Consider the following 19,074-nt stretch of genomic DNA (forward strand, 5'->3'; position numbering starts at 1 on the left):
AGCCTTAATTTTTGATCCTCCAAAAGTAACAACATTAAAAACCAGCTGATGTGGCTAACGTCTGGCTACGTGTGTTCACAGCTTTCCTTCCTAACTCTTGGCACGTTGGTATTTTTTAATGCAAAGTGAGAATATTGGTTTATTAGGTTGATTGGATTCAAAGTGTGACCCTTTCTTCTTCGAAAAGTTGATTGGTACAAAGTACCTCCTTCATCCTGCAACGCGTTCTTGCGGCTGAATTTCCACCACCGCCATCGCTGGCGAGGATTTCCATCAGCGTCGTTGCTCACAACCGAAATCGCCACAGCGCCACTGCTCTCCCGCCGCATCGCCGTGGGATTGTCCTCTGTCATCATCGCACAACCTGCAATCAGGAAACAGTGAACCCCATGGCAGCCATTGACACCGCCCAAGCACCTCTACAAAATTGCGTCTCTTGCGGTTTAGATCCAACGCGCCTGCGAAGCAGAGAGAACCGTCACCAGGCCAAACCCTGCGAGCACCGTCCATCAACATTCGTCGTGCCACCAGGCGCCACTGTCACTGGAGCACCGTGAGTTTGTCTCCATTGCCTCCATCCTCGCGTCTCAAACCCTGCGAAGCAAAAACCAGAACAGCGACCGCGACACCAGGTGAAACTAGTTCACGCCGCCATCAATTTGCTCCCATAAGCAAACTAGAATCGCTAATTCAAATTGTGAAGCAATCTACTAGGAAGCCCACCATCATCGTCAAAGCCGAGGGCTAATGAAACACCCCCTCCATGGTCGCTTAACCAAGAAGGGCGATAGACTCGTCGGCCAAATCGCCAAGCGCCGTCAATCTGCTCCCATAATCTTCAAAGTTTGCTTCAAAGTTTGCTTCAAGTTTGATTGGTTTATTAGATAAACCAAAACTAAATAATTACCTTCTTCATCAAACATGCAATCACACGTGCCAAGAGTTAGGAAGGAAAGTTGTGAGCACATGTGGCCAGACGTTAGCCACATTAGCTGGGTTTTAACGGTGTTAGTTTTAGAGGACCAAAAATTAAGGTTTCCTTAAGGAGGAGGGCTAAAAACAAATTTGCTTGATAGTTTAGGGACTAAAAACATATTTAACCCTTAACAGAATCTAGGAAGAATGGAAGACATGGGAGGAGGATTTGCCACCACCCAAGCCTCCAGACCTGAAGTTGCAAGTAGTAGCCAGCGGGTTCCCTTCCTATGCTAAGACCATATCACAATGCTATGGGCTCAAGCTTCATTGTTCCAACCTTGAGGACAAGGTTGTTTTGCAGCAGGGTGTAATGATAGGATATAAGGCAGGGGGACGTGGACCGAACGGTTAAGGGAATGGGAGATGAAGAACCAAACAGTATGTTGGGTAGTTAGAAGGGGTTGCCTCTATAAGAAGGCCAGGGGGGTCTCGTAGAAAGTTAGTTAGTGATATTCTTTTGTATAGACATGTCTTGGACCTTCTAAGGGGGATTAGGCCTCCGTTAGTGCTATTTGTGTACATTGTTTTCATATCAATACAAAAATCATTCTTTTTACTGTTGAGTTCTTGATTGTGTGTGTTAGTGATTGTCTGAGTTAGGTTCCATACCCAGGAACCTAACAGAAAGAGACTGTGGAAAGGAGACAAATTTGGAACTCCAAATCACTTCCAACGAATTTGCAGGCTAAGTATAGTATTAATATCACAAATCAGCAAGCAGTGTATCCAGCTTTATGATTAGGGTTTAAGGTAAGTGTCTAGCCTCTTTTTGTAACCTATATACACACACACACATCAATAAAAGGTTCAACAGTGTAGGTTGAACACACTGTTTTCTCCATATTATTTATTCAAGTGAAGGAATGAGGATAATTGGCATTCTCGTATATGTACTCTGGCCTCAAAACACGGCAAGCTATTTACCATATCATATGCCTCTAGGCTCATCCTTTGAGTCTGGGTGATATCAGAGTTTATCATAATAACTAGGAAAAAAAGCTAAAGAAAAAGATATACAGAACAAATAGTTGTATTGTATGAAGTGTAAGATAATATCTATGACCTTCACAGAATCTTCTATTTTCTATTTCCAAAATATTAGGAGAGCTATACTTATTGCAAGCAAGTTACAAATAATTATGAAACATGTTCTATCAGTATACTGGTATACCTATAATGTTATTGTTCACAAGAAGGACAATGCTATACCTCTATCATCAGTATTGCACTATCTGTGCCAGCTAGCAAGAGGTCCAATTCAGAGTGTTCCATCTCCTTGGTAGTAGGATTTACTATATACTTATCACCAACAAGACCAACACGAACCCCAGCAATTGCTTTTGACATTGGCACTTCTGAAAGTGCACTGCAAATTAAATTATTAAGATTAATAGCCTTAAATGTGAGTTTAGACATACTTACAACCCTACAAACATTTGTTTCTAGAACAAGCGTTGTCCTCACCTATATATTATAATTTAACAATAACTATAATCGATGCGAGATCTCCGACAAATAGTTATGAAGAGTGCTAGTGAATATGTTTAGATAGCATAATGCATGTGACAAAAATATCTCAGGACTACTTACATGCATACTTGCCTTATTTTTACATCTATTGGATTATCCCATCATCTCATCCTCCTTTCTTTAATTTACTTCCCATTTCATTGAATTATTATCAGTATTATGTATTGGCAAACAAAAATTAGAGCAAGGTAAGTTTTTTAATAATTTATAGAAAAAAAAAAGCATTTTGCATGGGATCTCAAGTCCTTCAGTTTCCAGAAAACAGAATAACCAACTTACACTGCTATACCAGCTGCAGTGACAGCCAAAGAATCAGGGGAGTGCAGTCCGTCATAGCTCAAAACCTAAAATCATCAATTTATAGTAAGACAAAAAGCATGTTAAATTACTACAAGGTACAGTCATTTTAATACACCAAATAAAAATGAGCAACAGCATGATAAATACATAATTTCATTACAGCAGAGTACTGAAATAAACATCATTATGTTCTTAACTGACAAAGAACAAAGCATAGGGTGATGACGTCCTGCTTATCACTGCTATTGCTAAAGCAAAGGGTGACTAAAATGATCACCACAAGCATGGTTTTAAAGGTTTAATAAAATTATGATAGGTTTGGGGCTTCAAACAAAGCCAAGGAGACCACACACTGTTTGTTAAACACACTGGGTCAGGTAAAGTAACAATGTTACTGGTGTTCATGCGCGTGGATGATATTATAATGTTAGGTGATAATGAAGAGGAGCAACAACTATTAAGCCAACATCTAGCCAAGGAGTTTGAAATCATGACCAAGGTAAAATTGGAGTACTTTTTTGGGGATTGGTGAAGCCCACTCTAAAGAGGATATTTTCATATCCCAAAAGAAATACATTCTTGATTTGAAGCCATCAATGCAATTTCCTTAAAAAACAAAAAATCTGATGCATACTTCTTTTGAGATATAACAATACCGTCATTGGATTGTGTGACATCAATACCCAATAAATATCTGAGTTTACCAAGATCTTCGATTTGAAAATGGAGGCAAAGGTGTTGTTTCACTTAAGAGATGTCATGGTAGTCATTGTCTGTAAGAACAATGTCATCAACATATACTATCAAATAGACACATCAAGCACTTGAGTGATAGTAAAAAATTGGATGATCTACCTCACTCCGAGTCATACCAAATTGTTGAACAACACAACTAAATTTTCCAAACTAGACCCTATGATACTATTTTAGGCCATATAAAGATTTGCGAAGATGACATACCAATCCAAAAGACTCCCCTTGAGCAACAAATCCAGGTTACTTCATATAAATTTCTTCCTGCAAATCTCCATTGAGGAAAACATTTTTGACATCGAGTTGATAAAGAAGCCATTATTGAAGAGTAGCCATGGCTAGAAATAAACGAACAAAAGCCATCTTAGACACTGAAGACAAAGTATCACCATAATCCAATCCAAAAATTTGTGTGACCTTTGGCCACAAGTCAAGCTTTGAGGCGATCAATAGTACCATCAAGACCAACTTTGATAGCAAAAATCCACCTACAGCCAACAACAAATTTCCCAGATAGTAATGGAACAAGCTCCCAAGTTCCATTTTTCTGAAGAGCACTTAGTTCATCTAGCATGCCTTGACGCCAACCAGAATGAGCTAAGGCATCACTAAGACTTAGGAATGGACACAGAAGAAATAGATGAAAGGATTACGAGTACAACATATACCTTTGCAAAAGGAAATTGAGAGGTCAGACTCAGTTGTTAGGGCAAGAGGAGAAAAAAAAGTGGACACTTAAAGTCAGTTACTTGGTGGTTGTTGGGAATTATGTCTTTGACTATAAACTTGAAGTTGGGGTGAAGACGAGAATTTGACAGTGGATTAGGCACAACTAGAGGTTCACAAACAATAGGAATATTAATTGTAGTAGACGAAGACACATCAAAAGACGAAGAAGGACCCTTGAAGTAAAAAGAAGACTCATTGAAGGTGACATCTACAAAAATAAATTAGCGGTTAAAAGAAGGAGAAAAATACTTATGTCCTTTTTGTGATCGAGTAAATCCTAAAAAAACATATTTGTGTTAGGAGATAACTTATCAAAACAAAAGACTAAAATTATGAACAAAACATGTAAGGTGGGCTAAGGCATCACTTGAGATAACTTGAGGTGTGTTGAGAAGTAAACTTTAAGCCGAACTCAACCCCACAAAACTAACTTGTAAGGTGAGGTTTGCATCCACTTATATATTGTGAATTAGCTTTATCTCTAATCGATATGGAACTTCCAACACACCCCTCTCACGCTGAAGTATATACATTTCATGCATGAAACTAGACATTAATGGGTAGTCCAATAAGAGTCTGATACCATGTTGGGTAGAATAATAGACCCAAAAAAAAAACTTTTACTAGGATAGACTTTAATCTATGGCTTTGATATCATGTTGACTATAGTAAAATTAACATAATGAACATAGGGATTATGTTCCGTAATTAACATAAAACACTATATCTAACCGCGATCATATTACAATAGTGTTGTTATTATATTTCCTTAATTAGTCTTCCAATCTTGTGTGTGTGTGTGTGTATATATATATATATATATATATATTCTTAGAACCAAAATCATTTTATTCTACCCTAATATTTGAGAATTATCAATGATGGGTGAACAAACAAAAAAAGACAATTAATTAGTAACTTTTTGGTAAACAATCCTTAAGAGATTGTATTTCTTCAGTCATTAGATCCTTCAATATCTAAAAACAACAAATAAAGTTTTTAAGATGTTGGTGATGTTGCAAAATTGGATGGAGAAAAAAATGTAGTGCAAGTGATTACTAATAATAATGCTGCAAATTTCAAAGGGTGCCTAGAGATTTTGGACCCCATGTGTTGGCTATTGCATTTATTTGATCTTTAAAGATTTTGTGAAGCATTTGTAGGTCCATCAAGTAGGGAAGAAGGACCAACAACTTCAATTCCAACCTATGGCACATGGGGTGTGTAAATTGTTATGGCAATGAATCATTCTAAATGATCTTAAAATGGCAGGTATATGATTCTTTATTGTGATAATAAATCAGCTATTAGCATTTGCTCACAATCCAATTCAACATGATAGGACCAAGCACATAGGGATAGATTGACACTTTATTAAAGAGAAACTAGATAGTGGTAGTTGAGAATAAAAAGAGAATATAAAATTGGAGGGCATAAAAAATCCCTCTTGTGATCTTCTATTTATAATCATAGATATAGTGGAAAATGAAACATCAAAAGACTAACCTAGATTCCTAGGTACAACTCATAGAGTGCACTAGACTTCTAGGTACAAGACTAGGTACTAAAAATGATTACAACAAATAAATGGTTCACAATGCACTACTTATTACATATTTCAGCAGCGGGCTTATCACTACTTATTTTCCATTTGGGCTTCAGTTAGCAAATTTGTTAACAAAAGATTTTCCTACTTAATGATTTCATGATCTCACATGCAAGCTGGGAATGATTGATATCCATTCACCAACCTGAGAGGGATTGTTGTTGTAGGATATTAAGTGAACTACTAGAAGGTGATAGTAGACTCTGTTAGAAGTTCTTAGAAGATTCTAGATATCTCTTTGTAATCTGATAGGATATAAGGTAATAGATAATGTTAGGGGTTGGAAGGTATACGAGAGAAGAAGAAAGTATAGGAGAGAAGAAGAAGGGCACTGAACGGTGGAAGGCGGGGAGAGGTCGAGCCGAATGGTGGAAGGCAGTGAGGGAGAAGAAGAAGGGCACCGAACAGTTGAAGGCGGGGAGAGGTTGAGCCGAACGGCTGAAGGCGATGAGGGCTCGAGCCGAACGGTGGAAAGAGGTGAAGAACTAGAGTCGATCGGTTGAAGAGTTACTATCCTAACTGTTGTAGCAGTTAGGATGGGCGAGAAGTATTTATAGTAAATAGAGCTATATTATAGGGAAATATTTAGTATAAGATATTTATAGTAAATAGAGCTATATTATAGGGAAATATTCAGTATAAGATATTTATAGTAAATAGAGTTATATTCTAGGGAAATATTCAGTATAAGATGGGCGGAAAATATTTAATATAAATAGAGCTAGATTCTATTGTTAGGTTAAGCTTTTGATTATTGAGTTTGTTAACAAGCGGCTACAGTCCTGTGAGGGAGGTTATGCTCCCAACTATCCTTGTTTAGAGAATTCTATTACCATTAATAAGAGAAATTCATTCTTTCATTATCTTTTTTGCCTACTGTGATCTTGGTTAATTAGGTTTCCTACTCAGAAACCTAACATAATCACTACTTAAGGGTTAGAGTTTTGTATATTTAGAGGCTTATGTATTGCTTCAAAATTAATTAATTGAATAAAATCCTCTCTCATTCAGATTAATCCTTTTCAAGTGGGTGATTGGCATGATGAAGCCATTGTAGTTGAACCAAAAAAAAAAAAAAATACAGGTTTCGATGGAAGTTGCAGGTCAGCAAGGAATTGCGGCTGGAAGCGCTACTAGGAACGTAATCAATATCATTGTTAGAAACATTTTGAATGTTGAAAGAAAAACACGGGAAGTTGTGAGGTAAAATGGGAGGAGGGCTGTTTTGCTAAAGACAGGGAATGAAAATAGTGGATTATAGGTGAAAAGAGAAAGTTAACATTAATAAAAAAAAAAACAAATACCATTTTCAGGGCTGGAATTGAGTCCCTCACGTTAAACATAAATCGCAGCAAAGACCTAGAAAAGACAATCTCTTGTGATTTTCGGCAAGCAACAACTGCAACCCCAAGGTGCAATGTGATGCAACCCACCTCCTTTGGGTGTGCTGCATTGGTGCAAATGCACACAATTAACTACTCTGATTGGGCTGTTTTTCTTTTTTGGTGTTTTAGCTTCACGCATTGTAAAAAAAATGTCTTTTATATTTGGATTGTTAACTTGTAACTTCAGCTCAAGTGTGTTTGTGACTCAAGCAAGAGGAGCATTCGACCTACTAATGCATCTTCAAAAGATTATGGATCCAAAGATGCAGAATTTCATTATCTATTGTAATCCCATGGTTTGCATAATTTTCCTTATTTTCCAATCCTAAGTAGGATCTCAATTTTCACAACTAACAAAATTATTGATAATTTATCCAAATATATAAATTGATTCAATTTGAAGAGAAAATTAACTTCCTCAATGTGATATTTTTCTTGAAATTTAATAATTGGTCCATAGATATCTATCCCCAAGTCAATAAATTTGGACCATCAGCACACAAAACAAAGGTAGCATGTGAACCATTTGAAGTAGACACTAGCAATAAAATTTTAAGAAGTGAAACTATAAGGACTATACCCAAGACAATATTTGAGTTTCATGATAGAATCCCTTTGGCATGGTAGGACGTAGAGGCCTATCAATTAATCTACAAATAAGAACCTGCGAGCAACATATGGCAATGAAAAGTTAATGTCAGGAATTAAAAAGAAAACCTTTTACAGATAACAAAACATTTATATAAATAAGATGTCATCTTCTCTACAAAATATATTGTAGCAGAAAGCTAATCCAAATTGTAAATAATACATACAACCCAAAATTAAGTCAAGTTGAATCAGTCCAAAATGCTTAGAAACTTCCCAACCACCAACTCATAGTACATAATGATAGAACTGGTTAAATCTATGCAAAGATTTCTGTAACAAGAGCAAATCTAGTGATGATCATCTACAGCGAAACATTCCCAAACAAAGATAAAAGATGAAATAAAGAGTATAAGATCAGTAGGTGTTTTAGAGCCTCCCAACAAAGATAAATTTTTGTTTGGGCTAATGGTGATACTTTTTCTCTAGTGGCAAAGATGGCTTTTGTTTTCTTATATAGAGCTACTCTTCAACAATGACCTCTTTACCAAGAGGATGTCAAAAATGCTTTTCTTTAAAGAGATTTGCACGAAGAAATTTATATAGAGCAACCTCCTGGTTTTATTGCTCAGGAGGAGTCTTCTGGATTAGTATGTCGTCTCCACAAATTTTTATATGGCCTGATGAAACAACACATTTGTCACCACTTTCAAACCAAAGATCTTGGCAAACTCAGATATTTCTTGCGGATTGAGATAGCACAATCTAACAATGGTATTGTTATATCTAAAAGAAAATATGCATTGAATATTTTGGAGGAAACTAGGTTGATGAACTCAAAATCTATTGACACACCCATGGATCCCAATATCAAACTACTACCTAATCAGGGAAGCCTTTCTCCGATCTTAAAGAAGTACAGACAATTAGTTGGAAAATTAAACTATCTTATTATTACTCATCTTAACATTTCCTTTGCAGCCATTGGTGTGGTGAGTCAATTTCTCAATTCCCCATATGAAAATCATTGGGAGGCAATTATCCATATATTAAAGTACATTAAAGGATCTACGGGAAAAGGTTTGGTATATAGTCACAATAATAATACTTAAGTTGTCTGCTATTCAGATGTTGACTGGGTAGAGTCTCCTTCTGATAGAAGATCTATTGTCAAATACTTTGTTTCGATTGGAGGTAACTTGATTTTTTGGAAGAGTAAGAAACAAAGTGTTGTCGCATGATCTAGTGCAGAAGCAAAATATAAAGTTATGGCCTCAGCCACTTGCGAACTTGTCTGTCTTAAACAATTACTTAAAGAATTGCAATTTTGAGATGTCACTCAAATGAAACTTATATGTGACAATCAAGTTGCTCTTCATATTAGCTCTTACCCTATCTTTCATGAAAGGAACAAACACATTAAGATTGACTGCATTTTATTTAAGAAAAGATTGAATTTAGAAACATCAAGATTAAGTTTGTTAACTCAAATGATCCGTTGGCAAATATTTTCACTAAGTCTTTACGGAGACCTAGAATTGATTATATTTGTAACATGTTTGATACATATGATCTATACGTACCCATTTGAGGGGAAGTGTTAGATATTGTTAAGATACTGTTAGTTACAATATCTTATGTTAGTTACAATATTATGTATATGGGCTTTAGCCCATATTTTCCTTATTATTGTTCATTATAAATAGATTATCCTACGTGTATTTCCTAGAAATTACTCTTATTCACTACTTTCAACACTTAGTACTTATTTTTATCTAAAAAGAAGAACAATGGGTCCTCCTAAGGAAAAAAGTATAATAACACAGAGGAGGGGAGTAGACTACTCTGCAATATTCCAGTCTCTCCACATTTCACTATTATTGTTGATTGGAAACTATAACGCAAGTGTTGATCATAATTGTGAGCATAGGACTCTGTCTGACATGTATTAGGTTTGTTAGTGATGTTTCAGTTAGACAGTTGCTTTTTGTTACAGCAGCAGTATTGTTAGCAAGTGTAACTGATAGGTTCCTGAATTGGGAACCTAATCAAGAACTCCCTCACAGTCTCTCACACCCAGAAAACAGAGAGAAATATATGGTGAATTGTGTATTATTAACAGAAAGAATAGTGTGTATACAAGATCCAGAGGCATAACCCTCTTCACAGGTCAATGGCCTATTAACAAACAATGTACTCAAAAACTGCCTTCTAACTATCCAAACAATCTATTTATACAATTCCCCTACCTTCTATCCTAATCGCATTTCCCATTATACCCTTATATCCCAAATACCCTATATCCTAACATTACACCCCGCTGCAAAACAACCTTGTCCTCAAGGTTGGAATGGGGAAGCTTGTCTCATGACTCCTCTTCCTCATCGGGTTACCATATGAAGGAAACCCACTGGCTTTGCCCTTCAATTCAAGTCAGGGGGTTTGGGCGGTGGCAAATTTTCCTCTTCTTCTTCGGCCAAGATCAGCATTTGCAATCCCCGCTCTAGACATCGATGACCTAGGCTGAAAGGCCCTCCGCACCGGAAGCATCTTCCCTCTTCTCTCCTTTTCACGTACTCCGAATATGGTAGGTTGCGGGTATTCCTTTCCCTCCAGTCGCCAGTGGTTCTTGCGGCGCCGCCTCCGGGGGTCGCCTCTTTCTTCACGGAACCGACACTTTCCACGGACCCTCCTTGACTCTGCATATCGCGTTGGAACTCTACTCGCGCCACCACCCCCATCGTTCGTCCCCACGAACTCTGGTTCTTGGGCGTCAATCCCCCTCCCGGCTTCGTATGCGCACCTAATTTCTCCACATCACGCGCTACTCGCATGGCTGTCATCAAGTCTTGGGGATCATGCGGCCTGACATGGTCGCCCACCTCTTCCTGGAGTCCCGCCATGAAGTAGCCCAGAATCTGTTCCTCTGGAATTTTGGTGGTCTGCCCCACCAACAGTTCGAACTCTCTTACGTATTCCTCCACCGTCCCGACCTGCTTAATGGCCGATAGCCTCTCATACACCGTTCTCGGCGTTCCTCCCCCGAACCTAATCCCCAAAGCTCTCTTCAACCCTTCCCAAGAATGGTTCTTGGTTTTCTCTCTCCAGAATCGAAACCAACTCCCAGCATACCCCTCCATACTAATCAAAGCCAGTTGTAATTTCTCGTCTTCGTCCACTCTCTACACCTCGAAGAACTTTTCCGCCCTACTAATTCAGCTCCACATTTCGCCACCTTCGAACACGGGTAACTCCACCCGTTTTCTCCAATTAATATGTCTGTCATGGCCCTTCTCCTCGTCTTCCTCTCTCCCCCTCCGGTCCGCCCTCGTTCTCGTTCACAGAGGATTGACTTCCCTCTTGGCGTGGCCCGTGTGGGTCGCGATTGCGATCCCCTAACACCTTCAGGATCGCTTGGATATCTTGGCGCATTGCTTCGTAATTCTGCCTCAATGCCCCGGTTTCATGCCGCAAGAACACTGTATCAGTCTTCGTCTTGGCTATTGCAATCTCTACCGCCTCCATCTGCCCTTCTACTGCCGCCACTCTTCCGTCCATCATGCGCGACTTCACCTCTACGAATTGGGATCCGGCACGTCAGACCAATTGATAGGTTCCTGAATTGGGAACCTAATCAAGAACTCCTTCACAGTCTCTCACACCCAGAAAACAGAGAGAAATATATGGTGAATTGTGTATTATTAACAGAAAGAATAGTGTGTGTATACAAGATCCAGAGGCATAACCCTCTTCACAGGTCAATGGCCTGTTAACAAACAATGTACTCAAAAACTGCCTTCTAACTATCCAAACAATCTATTTATACAATTCCTCTACATTCTATCCTAATCCCATTTCCCATTATACCCTTATATCCCAAATACCCTATATCCTAACAGTAATTGTTCTATTAGTCAGTTATAGCTAACTTGTAACTAAGCTCTGTATATTATGTTAACAAAGTCTCATTCATCTTGTATCTTCCAACCTTTCCATAATAACAAATCAGAGTATCAGTTTTCTATCAATAACTGACCGTGTAAGTAAAAGTGAATCTCAAAACCAAAGAGGAAAGCAAATCGCCAATACAAGTCACAAAGTGTTGAGATTTAAGATGGGTGCCCAGAATAAAAGATCATTTGTCACATTACTGTAAAGCCAGAGTTAATGACTAGAAAAGTAGTACCTCATGGTCTCTCGTCTTTCCTTCTCGCTTAAAAAACCCTCCACTGAAACAATTGTAAATCGAAGAATTATACAACTAAATAAAAAGAATCATGCAATAAGTAAAAAGAAATCTAGAAAATGTATATGACATACCTAGTACGACCAGCTGCTGAAAATCGCTCTTGATAATGAACAGAAAGGGGGAAAAAGTCAGATGGTTCACTAGGAACATCATCCAAGCAAACAGTTGTGTACACGATCTGCAATATGAAAAACAGCAGCTTGAATTTTCAAAAGAATAAATGCTGAATTCCTCACGAACAAGTTAATGATTGTTTCCATCCTAAAACAATGTAAAATAAATAAAATATAAGTGTTAACAAAAAGTCTGGTAAGTGTCAATGTTGAATTATGAGTATCATCGCATCATCATAAGAATTATTTTCCAATTTCTATATTCTCCAACTCATATTAATTTATTTATTCAATGTTCGAATCCAGGCTAAATATTCCACAGGCAAATATTAGTATATGGGCATTAACACTTACTAACTTCTCAATAACATCAATAGTTTTTCCTTTTATAGCAAAAAAAACAGTACATTATTTACTCAAGCCAGCTAACAATATATTTGCAGAATGTACATAACAAATTTTGAACCATATTTGCAGAAGGTATATAGAAAAACTAACCATATTTTGAACCCACAAGACAAATTTTCTACAATTGCCTTCTTTGTAAAAGATGAAATACTTTGGACGTGTAAACTAGTAAAGCTGAACACTTAAAATTTAAAGTTCAAACTTGGCTTGGAAATGTCATGCTCAAGCTTGACTCAATTATTTATACAAGCCAAATTTAAAGCTTGGACTTGACTAGCGGAAAAATATGAAGCTTCAGCTCCTTATAGGTCATTTAAAGTTTGATAATATTTTCCTATTATCAAATACATTCTTAATGAGTTTATGAAATCTATTGATTCAGTAATTAATAGGAGAGGTTCCATTATGGAAGTTGGGCCAAAAAATGTGGTACAAATTGTAATGGATAACACAGATGTTTGTGAGGCAACATATATGTTCATGGAGTTAGAATTTTCTTCAATCTATTGGACTCTTTGTGTTGTACACACCTTAAATCTTGCATTGAAAAATATTTTTGCTGCAAAAAACTCTGAGAACTAATGATGCTAACCAACAATGCTCTTGGATCCCACAAATTGCAAATGATGCTACCTATACTAAAAATTAATTTGTGGGGCACTCTGAGATAATCAATGTTCAATAATTCAACTCATTCAAGTTGTTTGTTGTTGCTCCAACTTGATTTGCTTCAACCTAGTCATGCTCAAGAGGTCTAGTTTGAAAAAATGATTTCAAGAAATGGTTATTAGTGATGAATGGTCGTCTTACAAAGAGAACAATGTGGATAGAGCACAATTTCTGAAAGAAAGTGTCTTGGTTGATGATTGATAGACAAAGGTTGATTATACACTTACTTTCACTTTCCCTATCTATGATGTTCTCAAGAAAACAAATATGAATATACTTTCCCCTCACTTGGTATATGAAATGTGGGATTCAATAATTAAAAATGTGAGAAAGGTCAGATACTAACATGAAAGAAAGAAAAAATTTGAGCATTCATCCGTTTTGAGGTATTAAACAACTTAATATTAAAACAGAGAAAATATATTTTTGGAGGGCTTAAAGGACCCCCTTATGATGTTTTATTTATAATGAAGGAGAGTTGATACATTGGGAAACTGAAAGATCAAAAGATTGTCGTAGACTGCTAGGCACAAAACTAGGTATAGTTGGAAGAGGTTCCCAACACACTACTCCTTACATTAGACCTAATGATGATTACACTAGCTTAAATAGATTTAATAATTATTCCAACAAAACTCAATATTAATTGATTGTTAAACTAAGAGTAGCACATCTCTTCATTGAGGTAATACATTATATTCTTAAATTAATTTTATGATTATATTTTGCTAAGTACATTTTAACTTATAATATTATAAATTTATAACATTATTGTTGGAGACCTCTCAACAACCAAAGAATGTGGGTGTGTCTGGGAGGTGGGGAGGGAGGAGTACAAACATTACCTTACAAGCTGGTTTTGTAAGGTTGAGTTAGGCATAAACTCATTTCCTAACATAGTATCAAGTCATTCAAAGTCTATCCTAATGAAATTTGTTGGACCTATCATGTCACCCATAGTCGGACCACACAAAATTATCTAATCCCACGTTCGAGATGTTCATTCCTTAGCATCCTATTGGGTTATTGCTTTGTACGCCCCGTCATTGTACCTGCACCCCACAAATTTTGAAATTCCAGCTCTTTTCACTTAGTCTTTTGTTGGGTTATCAGCCAAATTATCATTTTCTTAAAAGTTGGGCCATACCTGACCCAATAAAAACATTACAATTTAATCCAATACCCTATCTACATTACAACAATCTCTTGTTCTTTGTTATTACTGTCACTTGCTGCCGTCGGTGCTACTATTTGCCACCGCTAGCCGATGATGACACTGCTGCTTACCATCGCCACTCACCACCATTGGCGATCCCACTCTAGCCGCCACTAACACTATTACCGTTATATTTTTGTTTTTTTTTTATTATTATCTATATGCATATATCATATTTCTTTTAACCGCAATGCTTTCTCCATAACCTTTTATGATTTCTGTTATAATTTCATAAAGGAATTTTGGGTCTCCGATATTTTCCGTTATCCAATACCAATAACACTGATATCAAGCAATGGAACGTACTCACGAAAGGAAGAAGTGTTTTAAAAGGTACTTTGATGATGTGCACGTAAGGAAACTGGTTATAAGATTTGAAACTTCCCAAATGGAAGGGAAGGTTTTGCCAATGTAGACTATTTAAGAGACAAAGGTGAAATGGATTCAAAATCATGGTGGATTATTCATTGAACTCATTCACCAATTGAGATCTTGTTGCTAAAGAAATTGGAGTACTTACTCATTTATACATTCCTTGAAAAGAAATAAGATAACACCTCAAAATGCAGAAGATCTAGTATTTGTTCATAGCAACCTTCTTCTTCCCTCCAGAAATTCCTCAACGTACAATTACGAGACAATTAAATTGGGGGATATTGTAGAAGATGACTTTTCATTTGGATGATAATGGAATTTTTAAGAATGCTAGCTTATCTATTGATGAACCAAACTTAGAAGTTGTGTTTCTAAACGAGGATCACCAAAAATGATAGATTGCATAAATTCTTCTCCTGTAGAACTTTTCTATCTTGATTTCTTAGATTATTAAGTATGGTTAACACATTTTAATAGACTTATAATCCTATACATACATATATAGTACTTATGATTAAAAACAGAGAGAAAATATATGTTTAGAGGGCTTGAAGGTCCCTTCTCATGTTCTTCTATTTATATTGATAAAGAGTCGATACAATAGGGAGATGAAAGATCAAGGGACTGTCCTAGACTGTTAGGTACAAAACTAGGTAAAGTAAGTAGAGATAACCCAACACACTACTCCCTACTTTAATCCTACTGACTACACTAACATAAGTAGACTCAATAATTATTCCAACAATAGTCTTGTGTCCTATATTTTTTTAGTTTATTTGTATCTTTGTATCCATGACTATGTCTGAGCTTCATAGGCCATGACCACCCTCAAAATACAAGTAGCTCCACCCTTGTTCATGAGCTTTTAATATCAAGCTTCAGTTTAACTCAATAGTTGAGCTTAAAGTCAAGCTTGAGCTTGTTTGTTTATTAAGACAAACAAACTTGATTGAGAACATAATGATCAATTTTCTTTTCTTTTAACAAAATTGAGAGCATAATGCACCCTAAGATATGATAACATTTAGCAATCAATTTCTTTTCTTTTAACACAGTTTTTATCCACATGTTCATGTTCACAATCATGGATAAACTAATTACTAGAAGAAATATGGGAACTTACAGTCTCTCCATCTGTAACTGTAACAGAGCCACTTGCCTGTCTTCCTATATGACCAGTCTCAACCAAAATCTGTAGAATGCCACAACACCTAATATGTAAATCAAACTAGTACTAGATGCACCATTCTACTCTATAAAGATAATTTAGGATATTACAACAACACCCGAAAAACAACCATAATGCAACATAAAAAATATAACGAAGATGTCATTTATCCAAAAAAAAAAAAAAACTACGGATTCAAGGACATAAAACCTTGCAAAGAAATGAAAACAATATGAGAGCCACAAAAAGGCATAATCGCTTCCATAGACCATGTGTGCTTATTGCTACAGTCACCTGGTTGATAACTAAAAAGTAGGGGTGAGTCACATGATATTCAACAAACCCTCCAAACATTCCACTATTTTTTTTTACTTTTCTTTCACTAATTCTCTTGAAAGAAACTGAAATCATATAAGCTTAAATCATTTAAAAAAAAAAAAAAGGAATTGATTCACTACTTTTTTGCAATTTATTCATTCAATGCATTCACTGTTTGGTTGTTCCATTGCTTCATTTCCACTCATCCAAAATAAAGGCTTCACAAACTCAACTATAACTAATAATATAGTTTCACAAGAATTATGGTTTAGTTGTGTTATTTGTTTAAATTGAACAGTACAATATTATAGTTTTGAAGTTTTTATTCATTGTTTCTAAATCTTACATTTGATACAGATTATGATTCATGACTCAAAAAATTAGCTAGACAATTAAGAGCATAAATATGGATTTGATAACTTCGACTCTATACTTTGAATCATACCTAAACAACATTAAAATGGCAATAAAATACTTACAGGAAAAGATGCATCCCTTCCTAACTATGAAGTATATTGATAATCTTTCAAAGAGATAGAAGAAGGAAGCATAAATAATTTTACGCAGTGTTTGCCCAGCTGGCTTTGGACTTCTCTTCTCCTTGAAAGAAGAAGCATGGTCAAACATGTTTTTTAAAATGCTGTTAACAAATTAAGTAACTTAACTTTTACAAAAGAAAAGTAAAAGTATCCTCTAATAAAATAAAAGGTAGGTGAAGAGGCTTCAAAAAAATTGGCAACGCTTTAAGAAATTTAAACTTATAAATATTTCTACTTTATTTTAATACACGCACATATATATACATATCAACACACATGTAGATAGACAGAGATGATAATAGGTATTTTGTGTGGAAATGTCTTCACCAATTAGTACCCGAAGATTCCTCCCTTTATTTACCTGACTACAAATATATCCAAAATTTAAATCCTGTACATTTATGCTATGAGAAACATCTTCAAATTTCAGTCAACAGTTAAAGTAAAACCACTCTCTTACAAGACCAAACAATCAAATTTCAATCAGTCAATTACATTTGAATAATCGAATAGAATATAAACCTTCAAGTCCACAACCCAATCCCCAACCAAAACAAGCCAAACACGTCTACTCAAGGCAAAAACAGAAAGAAATTCACGCAACCACACTGACATGTCTATCACCAACGGGAATCTTCACGGAATACGGTTGCAGTACGCCACTGTCGCCTACGACGGACTCCGACACCTCCGGCGAGTCCGCGGATGCTCTGAAGGCGGAGCGACAGCTACTCCTGCCGCAATGAAGCGAGCGGAAGTTGCATTTGCGGGAAGCGGCGAGGCGATGGGAGGGAGGGAAGAAGAGAGAATTGGAGAGGAGAAAGTGAGATGGTTGGGAATGGCGTTGCAGCGTGGCGAGGCCATGGAGGGAGCTGCTAGGACATGCTAGCATCGTCTTATTACTACTATTATTAGTATGGGTTTTGGACTGTGGAACGAGGTGCAGGTGTTGCTTCTCAGAGAAAGAGAGTGGTGAGAGTGAGAAAGGGACAGAGAGTGATAGACAGAGGAAAGGGAGAGAAGGAAAAGAGCTGCCGTTATCCGCTTCTGCTATTTGGTTCAGAGGCGCACTCAGGTTATGGGCTTTGTCATTCCGTTTTGGGTTGATACTTCCTGCACCGTTTGTATTTGTTCCTACACCTCTCTCAACTCCCAAAAACATTTCTAGTTCACAGTCACTCAAATCAAATATAAAAATTAAATGCAATTAAGTTTTAATTTAGTATAAAATCTAAATAGAAATACTGATGGTGATAGTTATTCTAAAATTTGTAAACACTTTTCACAAAATATATTATAAATACTACTGAAAAGACATGTACGTCTATTTATTTTATAATAAAATTATAATTATAAAATAAATATAAATAATTTGTATATTTATTTTTATTCATTTTGTGAATAAATTTTATTTATTTAGTAGATTATTTTTTATTTAATTTTGAAAAATAATTAAATTTAAGAAATCAATTAAATTTAAATAAAACATTTTAATAAAACTGAAAATTTGACAAATAAAAATGAGAAAAAAAATCATACAAAAAAATATGTTTATCAGTTCATTCCTAATTTCAGGTAATAAAATGTCTATCGTTCATTTGTCTTTGTCTAAAGAGTTGTCAAGAAAGGGTGGCAGAGGGTTTGTTGGCGATGACTCACGGTCTTCGTCTTCGAGTTCTGTGTCTTCTTTGATCTTTAAGATAATCAAGCAGGATAGCGACTCAACTGGCGGTTCAGTCAGTGTATATAGTGATAGAACATTTTCTAACATAATAATCGATCTTCATTATGAAGGAGTGGAGATTGGTTGGTAGAGTGAAGGGGATCGGTTCCAACAGACCTTGTCGGTGATCTCGGGTTATGACTGAGTGTCTCGTGAAGTGGGTGAATATAACACTTGCTTTCGCTTGAAGAAAGACCTAGAGGAGTGGGTTGAACGAGTCTGTGCAGAACGTGGAGGAAGACGCTCTTATTAAGTTGGCAGTCAAGCGGGTATATCATGGAAAAGGAGATAGTGTTGAAGATTTTTTCTTCATGTATACATATCTCTTCACCCATATGTTTGTTCGAGTTCCCTTTACCAACTTCCGAGCGTCGGTGTTAAGGAAATTAAATGTGGTTCCCACCTAGTTATATCCAAACGATTGGGT

At 36.4% G+C, this 19,074-nt stretch overlaps 1 protein-coding gene across 1 annotated transcript in view; it reads right to left on the reverse strand.

Moving 5' to 3' along the window:
• The window catches only part of LOC108329236 (probable polyribonucleotide nucleotidyltransferase 1, chloroplastic), a 42,549-nt gene extending 24,460 nt beyond the window's left edge, over positions 1 to 18,089 (reverse strand). The window contains exons 1-7 of the mRNA XM_017563359.2: positions 17,538 to 18,089; positions 16,023 to 16,091; positions 12,190 to 12,296; positions 12,056 to 12,098; positions 7,862 to 7,945; positions 2,788 to 2,852; positions 2,188 to 2,344 (exon numbers count right to left, since the gene is read on the reverse strand). Of these exons, the coding sequence (XP_017418848.2) occupies positions 2,188 to 2,344; positions 2,788 to 2,852; positions 7,862 to 7,945; positions 12,056 to 12,098; positions 12,190 to 12,296; positions 16,023 to 16,091; positions 17,538 to 18,086 (1,074 nt within the window). The 5' untranslated portion in view covers positions 18,087 to 18,089. The remainder of the gene's footprint in view (positions 1 to 2,187; positions 2,345 to 2,787; positions 2,853 to 7,861; positions 7,946 to 12,055; positions 12,099 to 12,189; positions 12,297 to 16,022; positions 16,092 to 17,537) is intronic.
• Between the last annotated feature and the right edge of the window lie 985 nt (positions 18,090 to 19,074).

Source organism: Vigna angularis, chromosome 2 (assembly GCF_016808095.1).
Source record: "Vigna angularis cultivar LongXiaoDou No.4 chromosome 2, ASM1680809v1, whole genome shotgun sequence".
Taxonomy (NCBI): domain Eukaryota; kingdom Viridiplantae; phylum Streptophyta; class Magnoliopsida; order Fabales; family Fabaceae; genus Vigna; species Vigna angularis.